Raw genomic sequence first — 12419 nt, forward strand, 5'->3', positions numbered from 1 at the left:
TTTTACTGCGGTCCAAAAAAAGATAAAGAGGTATTATTTCAATATAATTATACATAATTATTAACTATATAAAGTTTTACATTTATATATAACTATATATTTATAAATAAAAATTATTAATTATGTACGAAATCACCCGGTCAGACCGGACGGTTTAACCGTTTAAACCGGTTAAACCTAATACGGGACCTCTGCCGGTTTGACGTCCGGCTCGGGTTTCACAACACTGCCAGGGAGTTCCATTGTTACATGGGTATGGGAAGAGTGAAGAGTCACAAGTGAGACACCACGTCTTGAACCAAAACCTTAACGCATTAGTTCCATGGGCCTTTCCTTCTTATAAACTCTTTCACTCCTCCCCGCATATCCAATGTGAGACTTCACACTTGAATAAATCCAACAATTATATCTATATTAGGTACTGGACTAACTGCTCAAGAACTTCAGTAAGGTTCAACTTCAAACCCAAGACTTCCTATGAAATATACAAATCCATTCCTAGTGAGTTAAAAGTCTATGCCTAATACCTGTTGTGGTTCAGTGACTTCATTCTAATTGCATATTGCCACTGAGCTACTTTGCATCAAATTTACTAATAGAGGAACCGGAGGGAACCTTCCTATGCTAATCAGACAATTGGGAAAGCAAGGCAAATCAAAGGGTATGTTTAATGGTTTTCAAACATCACATGAGAAAATAGTTATAAAGGCAAAACTATGACAATGAGTTAACCAAATCCAGAAAACATAGAAGAGTTGAAAAATATTGGACAAGGACTAGGAGTATAAGACACTTGACTTGAATCCCGGCGTGTCTTTGATTGAACTATCTATACTTTCAGTTTTTGACTGAAAGACAGATCTACTAAATTGTTCCTATTATCAATCAAATTAAATTCCTCACAGATGTAATTGCCTCTACGATGATGGATTCATGCTTGGGTGTATGCCTCATAAACTCCGCTTATATTAGTAAAACCAAAATGTTATACTTTCTAATTACATGTCATGTTTATAAGCTTCCAATCAGCTTATAATTATATGCTTCTGAACAACATCATTTGTGTCAACAGAGTAACCTTACAACCAACAAGATGTTGGTCTAGTAGTGTAAAGCCCCACTGGATCCCAAAGGCTGAAAGTTCAATTCCAGGGAGCCACACTTATTGGGAGGGGCAGCCACGAACCGCAGAAGGGATTAGATCCTTATCCAAAAGGTGAGGATACCTTTGGTAGTACTAAAAAAGAGTAACCTTACGCTATGTTTCGTCCCATTCTAACAAGACTATGAAACACTAACTTAACATGAACCACAAGGCGAAGAAACAATACAACACCATAAATATGGCAATTCATTCTAGCAAGGACAAATCACCCTCAAAGACTATTCATTAGTCTAATTTCCTTTTATTAACAATAATCAGAAATAAAAGAGTTTTGGCAGAAGAACAAAGCATGTCTAAAAAGTCACATTGGTTCACATAACAAAAACACATAGTAAATTGCATAAAAAAGAAGAATAAACCTATTATAACTCACAAGGGGAAAGGGGTGTGAATCATCAATGTTCTTCACCGAAGAGATGGCGAAGACGAGAAGCGAAAATGCCAGTGGAGTCAAGAGAAGCTTCGTGGAGAAGAGATTGCTTGATATTGTTCATACGATTGATTAAGGAATGGTTCTCTTCCCTGAGAGTATAGGTTTCTTCTTCGAGGCTATGGACTCGATATTTCTGGGACAAGGATTTCATGCTTACCATCAAAATTGCAGTCATAGCGATAAATTGAATGTAGCTATCCTTTCGTTTCATCGCATTCGCCCAAAACCCTATTCTCTGCTTCGTATTTGTGGCGGCGCCGCCCGAGCCTGAGGAGGAAGCCATGGATGTACTACTCTCTCCTTTTTTTCTTCTTTTTTTAAGATGTTTTCAATTCATTCATATGTGCTTGCTTTCTACTATTTTTACTCTCATGTTTGACACAAATTAAAACTAATTCTAGAGTTTTATTTTTATTTTTACTGATCTTGGGGACCTATAACATATTGTTAATTTATAAAAGAAGAAGGTTTATATATTAATTATGAGAGTTTTTTACATTGTTATTGTATCATCTGTATTTATCTTCAGTTATTATTGACTTTAAAAAAAAATTAATCTAAATGAAATGTGTAGCTCTAGCTGTCACTCTTAATAAATATTGCTTTCAAGAGTTAAACTTTTAATCTTAAGATCTAGTGAAACCTTACACTACTCAACCAATTTCTCTTATGTCCATAACATGAGTTTAAGAAAATGGATAAATAATTAGATTTAAAATTAGAAAATATTGAATGGTTTGAATGGGTAGAGGTGGTTATTGAATTGGGCCTGAACATAGAGTAGCCCGTTTGAGATGTTAAACTTGAATAATTATATATATATAGAGAGAGGTGGGTCCCTTAAAAGCACACCATTGAAAGGAGAAGGAGAAGGAGAAGGAGAAGGTGAAGGTGAAGGTGAAAGAGAGAGAGAGGATGATAACAAGATCGAATCTGGCGGAACAGTTACGTCAGTATCAGATTCGATCAAAACATGATTGGGCCTCTGTCTCTTTCTTCTCTTCCACTTCCTCTTCTTCTTTTTTCACATCATCTACCTCAAGGTACCCGATCTTTCATTCTTATAATGATTATCTTTCTGTATCATGTATATCCTAATTGTTTTCAGGTTTAAGTTTTATCAAATGATTTCTTGGTAATTGTTATAATTGGAGAATTTGAATGCCCATTTTTTTTATCGTAGATGGGGGTGCATCATGCTGTTTAACTGCCTTAGTTTAAATCAAAATTTAGGTACATTGAGCAATTTCAATCTCGATTAAGACCAAATGTCTTTATTTACTCAGGTTGATTACTCTTTTGCGTAGTTGCATTCATATGAATGATTTACTTTAGCGCTAAAATGCTTGCATTATGGCGTCTTTAGTTGGATTAGGTCTGTTTGTTAATGCTTATTGGACAACATAATGCCATGATATTGATGGCTTCTGTTTCTTCTTAATTATGGTGCAGGGTTGATGTTGTGGTCTTTGTCATATGGGAAATTGCGGTTCTAGCGTTTCTGATTTTTTCAGTAGTCTCTTTGTACTTTAAGCACAACCAACTTGCTTTTATATTAGTCTGCATCACAGTGCTATTACTTTTATGCATGAAAGTTACAAAGCAAGTAAGACTGGCGAAGAAAAAGAAACGAAGGATGCTTCTTCCGTTATCGATGTAATGTCGTACCAAGTCTTGATATTAGGCTTACTTCCTTTTCTCTGCCCACCTTTACTGGAACAGGGTGTTGGCCATGCTTGACCAGGCCTCTCATTCATCACTGAATTCTTTAACTCCTGGTTCCACTCACAGTAAGTCAATTAAAGTATGTAAATGATGTTTTTGCATCAAAACAAGCTTCTAAAAATGGTTGATGTAGATCATTATCAGAGGTGGTGTAAGCTTAGTAATTCTAGGGACTTGCCACACACCCATATATATTTGCCATTTCTTTTCGCTTGTTCACGTTTCTGTATATTAGTGCAGCTGATGCAAGCAACAATTGAGTTTTTGAGCGATGACATATGTGCAAGATACTTTTAGTGGTTACTATTGGTGCAAAGGGTTGGAGCTTTACTTGTTTTGTGATTTGATTTCTCTGGTGTTCAGCCTTGTATGAAAAAATGTACCCTTGGTAACTTCAGTTTGAGCAATGAAATGTGAAAATATCCCTGTCTTGAGACCTGGCAGATTCGTGATTTTGTATTGGAATATTTGTTGGCCGGTTCTGCTTATTAACTTCATTTTGAGTTGCATACATTTCACTTAAAGTTTTCCAATATTTCATTCATGACACCTATATCTAGAATACATTGGATGAAATCTATATCTACAGGTGAAGCTTCCTCACAATTTCATCACTAATTGTCCATGAAACCCTTGCTAATGTTGTCAAATCAACCTCCATGGATGTTTTTTTTTGCCGTTGTATGGTTATGATTGAGTATAATATAATTGCATGCTCTTACTGTGGATGAAAGAAGTGAATCTTTACGCCCAATTCTAGTATACCCCAAATGTCTCCTGTGATAACCACAACACTTACAACCATCCCAACCAAACTGAGTGTCCAATTTAGATCCCAATTTGTGTTATACTTCTTTAGTTTTTTCCAAAGAATCCTCTAGAAGTCTATTTCAGAGTATTTGCTGTTACTTCTACTCATATGTCCATAATTTCTTTATAGGATTATTTACAAAACGAATAAAATCAGAGTGAATAAATACTCCAGCATTTAAATTGCATTGTTTTGTTCGGAGGAAAATACCTCAATCCTACATAAATAATCCAGTCAAAACAGTAAAGAACTAGAGAATTTTGTTGGATTCTCCCAAAACAGGGTTGTGTAGCTTAATTTGTTGGCATAGTTCTTCATATAATTGAGCAGTGGACGCAGTGAACCTCTCCATGGCACTAAAAATCATTTTCAAATCTGATTGTATGCCATCGATATCAAAAAAATCACCATGATGCACAACATCCCTTTGTACCAGTGCTTCACTCTCTTCTCTAGCAATTGGGTTTGGAACTATATTTCTCTCTCCAGCATGCACCACTTTTTGCATTTTTTGCTCCTGCCTCTCCAAGATTTGCACCTTTCTCTCCAATTCCCTTTCCAATGTGAACTTTTGCTGAAGGTCTAATATGTGCTTTTCCAATAGCTCACTCACCCTTAGAATAAATCCATTTACTGCTTCAATTGCATTTTTCTCTGAGATATTGTCCACTACCCTTGTCCATTTGTCACAGATCACAAACACAGGGGGCACACCAATGTTGTGTGGGGAAAGTGGAGGTGAATCATCAGGTACTTGTTCAGGCTCATACATTAGACATCTTACTAGCCAACCATTCAAGGCTTTCACATGGGACTTTTGGGCATGAATCCAATTTGAGAAGGTTAAATTCCAATGTTGTAGCACAGATTTTAGTTTTATTGCTGCATCAATTTGACCGCTGCTAAGTTTTCTATTGAATGTAGAAGCATCTAAAGCTTTGGCTTCAGCAATTTCCTTATAACATTCTTGCATATCTTTCCACATTTTAAGAAACCTTAAAATTAAAACCAAAAGAAAATAACAATCTTGTCACATACTTTCAAGGAAGAAATATGGATCACTAATATTCAATCACACTTTTTAAAATAATGTTATTTCTACATTATAAGGAGAAGAATCGATGTCTAGTTATCTCATTTTTCCAAGAAGTTATATTTACATATTAGATCTACAAATTAGTTGAACAAATAACACTACTCTATCATAACTATAGTTTTTAGTTTTTTTTCTTCATTTTCAAGCCTTTTATTTTCTAGAAATGATCTCTTTACTTATGGGTTAAGGTTAGTTAGATATGGCTCCCCGAGACCTCACATTTTTTTTATTTTGTTGAGGTCTGAGCGAGGTATATCTACCCAACTTTATCCCATGAGTGAAGACACCATTTCAGCTAAATAACAGGCTTGAAAAAATGAAGAAAAAACCTAAGACACTTTCAAGAGTTTCAGAACAATTAAGACTTAAGGTCATTATTCGTGACTGCAGCTACTAATACTAATGAGAGGTTCCAACAATTTGGTATAAACATAGTTTAAAGAAACTTTGAATATGACTTACATGTGAATAAAATTGTTGATATGTGGCCATAACTCCTCCTCCCTCAACTTACTTATGGTAATGGATATATTGTCAACTACTTGGATAGACATTTTCATTTTTGTATCTAATAGACCAATAGAAGTTTGAACAGTTTCAACTTTGCCTGCATCGGCACCATTTTTGTCCATACTTTTCAACTGCCTACACTTCTTCTGATGAAGTATGCGCAATTTTTTCTCTGCCTGAAGAAAAACGGAAAATGTTTATTGTCACATAATTTCTTCCTAAACTCCTTAACACTTTATTTGTATTGGTAAAAATAAAGAGAGGATATATTTACATATTAGTAAAAGTGACATGTCCAAAAGGAGACTAAAAAACCAGACACACTACATATCTTCCTACACTTGGAAATATGAAACTAAACTTGTATGTACACTATCAAAAATCAGACACTGTTTAATTGAAGAAGCTTGAGGTCAGTAGTTACCAAATCAAGTTAATATTGAAATCTATCGAATTTCATATTGTTGGGTTCATAATTTCACAATATATATACTGAATCATTTCAGGGCATCATGGTCATAATCTTCCTTCAAAAAATGAGAGGGAAAATGCTTTATACCTTGACTTCATGATACAACTTCTTCTCCCACATACATAGCTTATCCAGAGTAGAACGAAGATTCCCATAGCTGTTGTCATTGTCTTTATCAACTACTTCATCCTCAATTCCTATTCTCAATCCAAAAAAAGATCGAATTGACGGCGTAAACACTTGCATCATCTTGCATGATACTGAAAATCCAAAAAATCTTAAGTTTATTAGTTAATTTAAGTTAATCAATTTCAACAGAATAGAATTTCAGAAATAAAAAAAATTACAACAGTAACACTAACATCATGGTTTAAATTAGTTCCACAATTGCGATTTCCATGAACTACACTGCTATTTTGTTTTACAGATACAATTACAACTACATTGATGATTGATCGCATTTGCTTTGAAATTTGAATTGTACATAATTGCAGTAACAAGACCTGAAACTCATGGTTACCTTGATTAAATGCAAAATTTGAATGATAATGGAATTTTCCAACGTCCAGCATTTCCAAAATCGGTTTACCCGAATCTGATGCTTTCTGAAACAGAATCTGAATCTCTTTCGCAGCCTCACACGGAACTTTCTTCGATTCAACCTTCACGGAGTCACTGTTGCTACATTCCTCTGATTCCTTCCACTTTTTCTCAGAGACTAATTTCTTTCCCCTCAAATCATATTCTTCACCTTTCTGAACTCGCTCACATGCTACCTTTCCCTTCTCCCTCACCTCTGTTACGTTTTCAATGTAACTATCACGATTTGTATTATACGTCACTTCATATCTCTCGTACGGTTCGAAAAAGTTCAAGTAATCCCAAACTGAACTTGTCGGAGGTGGCGGCGGCGGCGGTTTTGAACCATAAAAGCCACCACGATTAGGAGGTGGCGGTGAAAACGAAGCGCAATGAGTCTGCTCGTAATTCATGAAAGCCACGTCATCACAAGGCGAAGAAATTTGCAATTCTTTATTATCCTCTTGAGCTTCTGAATCAGAAACGAAATGTATGTGTGTATCGTATGAAACATGAGTTTCTTCAAATTGAGTAAAGAACGATAAAAGAGCAGAACCAAGAGTTTGAAGGGACTCGATGTGTTTGACGTGTGCATCAGCGAGGATGCAACTTTGGCTAAGTGCTTGGTTCACAAATTTGCAACGTTCACGGCAAAGAGACATTGCATCAAATTTTGAAGTGTTGCAACCCATTATTCATATGGTTCTCAAAAAATGAGAAAGAAGAAAGTATATATGACGGTTCCAGATTTTTGAGTTGACGTTAGAATTCAACATTTTGAAAATACTAAAATGATTCGAAAGGATTCCGTAACCGATGGATTTGATCATTGTTTTTGAAGCTAAATTAATGTGTGCAGAGAGAGTGCTGAGTGGACCAATAACATCAACTGTGCAGGGTATCTAGAGCCCTTAACTTTTTGGTATCCTTTTTAATAATTGTTACTCCGATTTTGGGTATACTTATTTTTTTTGTTGAAGGTAGTTCGAGCTTTTTCGGGGAGTATGACATGTGTTACTTTAGCACCATAGTGTCGTGTACTTGATATTGACTCGAGGCATTTTCTCTACCACATTTTACTCTAAAAAAACAGGACATTTTTAGTAAAATCGGACATTATTATATCAATGTCTTGTTAATGATAAGTATTTATATACTATCATGTCTACGTGTAAAATGAAGAGTAAGATAAATATAAGAGAATAAAATATTTTCTTATGAGATAATTTATCTACTTCAGGTACTACTTTGTTTAGTTTTTAAAATACTTTTGTAAAAAATAATTAAATATGACACATATTATGATTTTAGTAGCCGGAAGACATAATTTATTTATTTTTAACCAGAGATGGTTTATTTTATAATGGTATTTTAGAATTATGAGAATAGTATTGGACTATTTGGGAAATTCTTCCCAATAATGGATCAGATTTATCAGCCCATTATAGACTGGGCCTTGCTTTCTCTAATTAATCCAGGATATGGAACCCATCAAAAAAAACTTGTATAAAGATACATGTAACACGTTATATTTGTAGACAAATACATTTTAGAGTTTTTGATTTTATCATTAAAATTAAATTTAATTAAAAATAAAATATTAATATGTTATCAGGATTTTATTAGTTATTTCTACATGGTTTCGTCTTTACGTAAGCATTTCCGAGGGGTGAAAGTTACTTGAAGAGAACATAGCTGCGTGGCACTAACAATATATTGCCACGCAAACAGAAAAGGACACTCGTCAAACTTAGAAGATAAAATGAAGATGTATATAAAGCAAGAGGAGTAAGTGGTAGCAAGTAGCAAGTAGCAACAGTGAAACAATAAAAAAGAAAGTGCATAGTATAGAAGTGAGGAATGGAAAAGGAAGGAGAAAAGCAAAGACTAGGGGAAGGACCACAAATCTCAAGGATGGAGCCAGTAACACATGGTGCCTATGGTGGTGGAATGTATGGTACAGAGAAGGGAGAACCTGAAAAACAAAGAAAAGCAGCACCAGCAAGTGAGACTCAGAGTGCTGATGGTCCTATTGATAAGGATGCTATCAAGATTAATCTCAATCCTCCACCTTCATCTGGGGACAGAGATATTGATATCACAGGCCAATCTTATATTCAGTAGTATATATCATAATCATCATCTTAGTAAAATGATATATCCTCCGACTAAATCTTCGTATTAATCCTTCTAGCCACAATAAAATGATATATGTCAAGATGATATTTTATTCGTTGATGATTGGTTTATAAGTGACATATATTATATTTTTGTGGGTATGATTTAGTAAGAAAATATAGCTGTCTTAATAGTATTAAGTGTCACTATAGCCTTTTAAGTTGGTTTTCTTTTTATCACCTTAATACATGTGTTGGCTACGTCTTGTGATATTCATGATGAAAAAATGTTTGTTTTAATCTGTCAAGTTTCTGCCAATTATAAACTTGTGTTTTTATTTTGTTTAGATTATTTTCTTTTTCAAGTTTATTATTAAACCATCATTACCCGACTTAAACAGGGCCTTATGTCAAATTAGTGTTCTAAAGTTGATTATTAAATTCCGGAAGTTTGTTATTAAACCATTAACATTAAGTGACTTAAACAGGGCTATTTGTCAAATTAATGTTCTGAGATATGTTAATCAATTTTTTATGCAAAAATCATTTATCAAATTGAGCTGCTTTAACATTCCGTTCTCAATCGACAATATCAATACCCATTCAAATAAAAAAATACAAGGAAGGGAAAATACAACAAAAAGGAAAAGCTATGCTTAAAGCAAGTCGGATGAATAATTTCAAAGCTATAATGATTGGTTTTATGATCACCCAAAAACAAACACTTTTGTTTTATTATAATTGTTGAATAATGTTATATTGTTTAGAGAAGCAAATGGGGTGTGTTTGATTGTAAAATTTCAGCAATAGAAGTAACTAAACTCACTTTTGATATATATATCAATATGTAATTGTTGCCATCTTTTCTAAACAACAACTAAGAAGTATTGGATGTATTGAAGTGCAGTTAAGCCTAATTACAAAAATAAAAGAAACATTATTCAAGACTCACTAAAACCTAATTTACATATATCCTCCACAGAAGGTGCATCCCAATATGCAGTTCGTTTTTTGAACCTCAACAAATCCTCAACACATTCATCAAATTTCATAGAGTGAACTTTCTTCCTAGCTTTAGCAAATTTCTTCCCAACAAGTCTATCAAAAATCTTCTCCCAACCATCTTCCCATTCCTCACGTGCGTCACACAACTCAAGTGCCCCATTTTCATAATGTGTCCAACTCCAATCCTTGTCAAGATTCACCATCACGTCATTAACACATGTGCCATGACAAATCCGCGTGCATGGCCTACATTTAGCCCCACTAAGTGGACCGGGGCTCGATAACGACCCGACCGGGACACTAAACCGGTCGGGCGGAAAATCATATCTCCGGTCCGAAACGATGCAAAAAGGCAGTCGTTTTGTGACGTAGCTTATATTTTGGGTTGTGAGTTGGGCTTTGAAGGCTGATTCAGAGTTTAGTTCTTCGAAGCCTAGAGAATCTAGTTGGGGAATCAGAGATAGACGATTTAGGGCCACCGTTGAGGTTGTGATGTCACCAATGCCTAAACGGTCATTGAGTCCGCCATATGAGGATCCAGGTGGAACCAGATAGTGGCGTGGGACAAAATTTTCAGGGCCCAATGGGCCATTCCAATACCCATCAACTCTTGTTCTGATTATCCAATCATAGGTGAAGTTGTTCTTTTGTTGATGTGATTTTATCATAGTTAAACATCCTTCCACAAGGTTGAAATATTGAAGAAGCCCCTAAAAGCACAAATCAAGTTAAATTGTGGTCAGTTATTTGTTACTTAATTTCGTTTTCTTAAATAATTGGCACAAAATTTTTATATACCATTTTTATCTCAAGATATCTTCACTAACATATCTAAGAAATGGAAGTAATGATAATAATTATATTTTTAAATAATGAGTGGATAAACTATAACTAAAAAATGCACATATAATTGGAATTTAGAAATAAACCCTCCTCTTTATGCTTTAGTAGTTTAGCAAATAATAGCAGAAGTTGAGAAAGGAATACTTAAAGCAAGGGGCAAGAGGGAAATCGCAGTTACAACAACCTACCTAACGATGTGACCCCAATTCTCAGTTTCAACTCCCAATTAAGTATAGTATTAGACTTGTTTTTTGGACCAAACTTGTATGTTAATTATATTCATATATTTACACGACCATGATGTAGCATAAAAGTTTTTCACTTCCTTTTAGAATCAAAATTTCAAAGTGGAATTACGAATATGAAAAGCAGAAGAAAAGAATTTTTGTAGATACCGTCTTTAATGGACTTTGTGGAAGGATAGAAGAAGAAAAGAATACATTATACCCTAGACTCTGCATAGGTAACTCATTCAAATTCCACCAAGAAGCAGTATCAATTATTTAAAGAAATAACGAAAAAGTAAGTATGCTTTATATTATCTAACTTTATCTTAGAATTAAAGTTACTATAAAAAACATAATAAATATCCAATAGGTACGACATTTTTTAACTAAGCTGCATTTTTTATGACATGTCAAAGCATAAAAAATCATACTACAATTAGAAATGGTGATATATATCAATATATCATTTATTTGACAAATTTCTCACATGGAACAAAAAATACAATTAAGAGTTTAGATTAAAAAAATACATTAAGCTTTTGATTTAAGAATATAAAGATTTAATCACATATTCCAACCTTCATTTATATTACTCTTCTAAAGATAATGATGATTTTTGAAAAACTCTGTATATAAATATTTTTCTCTTGAATTAATATCTATGTAAATAAACAAAATATAAATGAAAAAACAGAAAAAGCATGAAACCTGGATTCCGTTGGGCGAGTTCTGCGCGGTGAGGACTCGAACATACGACTGATTCTCCGGCAACGGTGCAGGGTAGAAGAGTCGAACGGCGGCGACATTATTCGGCGCCAACTTCAACAACGAAAACTTGAACGTATTCTTATCTAACGGACTATGCAGAAAAAGATCAGAATTAGGATACTCCTTAAGCACCATATCCAATATAGAAGGTCCAGTGAGTTCAAACCTTCTAGCTCCACCAACCAAACACACCGCAATTCTGGACCGAATCAACTCATCCTTATCGAAAACCAAATTCCCAGCCTTGCGAAAAGGAAAATTGAGAAAGAAGGGAGAAAAAGATGCGTCGAGAGAGAAGAATATGATAGAAGAAAGAGAGAGAACGATGAGAAAAAGTAATCGGCAATGGCGATGATGAGAGAGAGAATACATGTGTTGAGAAGAATGCATGGTAGTTCATATGTCACGTGCTATGTGATAATAGATAAAGGAATATGATTCATATGAAGGGAAAAGGGTAATGAGATAATAATGTGTGTATGGTAAGTTTGGTGAGAATGATTGGTTATAAGGTTTCATGGTTTATGGTTAGATGCATATTAAGGAAGATGTGTATTTTTGCCTTCATTTTTCATCAATCTTATGATTCGCCTACCCTCTTTATCACTCCCAGAAAAATCACACTTTTCAAGTGTGGAGTTACACCTAATTAGACAACTCATGTTTTT

At 34.4% G+C, this 12419-nt stretch overlaps 6 protein-coding genes across 7 annotated transcripts in view; 3 read left to right on the plus strand and 3 right to left on the minus strand.

The window, feature by feature from the left end:
- LOC109326439 (24-methylenesterol C-methyltransferase 2-like) overlaps positions 1-11142 on the plus strand; it is a 23575-nt gene extending 12433 nt beyond the window's left edge. The window contains exon 4 of one of the 2 annotated variants that reach the window (XM_019559125.1): positions 11132-11142. The gene's annotated coding sequence lies outside the window, so the exon portion shown is untranslated. Of the gene's footprint in view, positions 1-6927; positions 6939-11131 lie in introns of those variants that run through there. The other variant, XM_019559126.1, reaches the window with a different exon arrangement.
- Positions 1371-1945, minus strand: LOC109326445. Its single transcript, XM_019559133.1, has one exon. The coding sequence runs from the start codon at positions 1879-1881 to the stop codon at positions 1561-1563; it is 321 nt and encodes a 106-aa protein (XP_019414678.1). The 5' UTR covers positions 1882-1945; the 3' UTR covers positions 1371-1560.
- LOC109326444 lies at positions 2459-3832 on the plus strand. Its single transcript, XM_019559132.1, has 2 exons — positions 2459-2641; positions 3051-3832. Exons 1-2 carry the CDS (start codon positions 2514-2516, stop codon positions 3256-3258), a joined length of 336 nt encoding a protein of 111 aa, XP_019414677.1. The 5' UTR covers positions 2459-2513; the 3' UTR covers positions 3259-3832.
- LOC109326434 lies at positions 4239-7700 on the minus strand. The gene is made up of 4 exons (XM_019559118.1): positions 6733-7700; positions 6300-6472; positions 5693-5916; positions 4239-5129 (listed from the first exon to the last, which is right to left on the minus strand). The coding sequence occupies exons 1-4, from the start codon at positions 7481-7483 to the stop codon at positions 4385-4387; spliced, it is 1893 nt and encodes a 630-aa protein (XP_019414663.1). The 5' UTR covers positions 7484-7700; the 3' UTR covers positions 4239-4384.
- LOC109326446 lies at positions 8615-9125 on the plus strand. Its single transcript, XM_019559134.1, has one exon. The coding sequence runs from the start codon at positions 8652-8654 to the stop codon at positions 8913-8915; it is 264 nt and encodes an 87-aa protein (XP_019414679.1). The 5' UTR covers positions 8615-8651; the 3' UTR covers positions 8916-9125.
- Positions 9774-12258, minus strand: LOC109326438. The gene is made up of 2 exons (XM_019559123.1): positions 11692-12258; positions 9774-10623 (listed from the first exon to the last, which is right to left on the minus strand). Exons 1-2 carry the CDS (start codon positions 12139-12141, stop codon positions 9850-9852), a joined length of 1224 nt encoding a protein of 407 aa, XP_019414668.1. The 5' UTR covers positions 12142-12258; the 3' UTR covers positions 9774-9849.

The sequence above is a fragment of the Lupinus angustifolius genome, chromosome LG14, assembly GCF_001865875.1.
Source record: "Lupinus angustifolius cultivar Tanjil chromosome LG14, LupAngTanjil_v1.0, whole genome shotgun sequence".
NCBI lineage: Eukaryota > Viridiplantae > Streptophyta > Magnoliopsida > Fabales > Fabaceae > Lupinus > Lupinus angustifolius.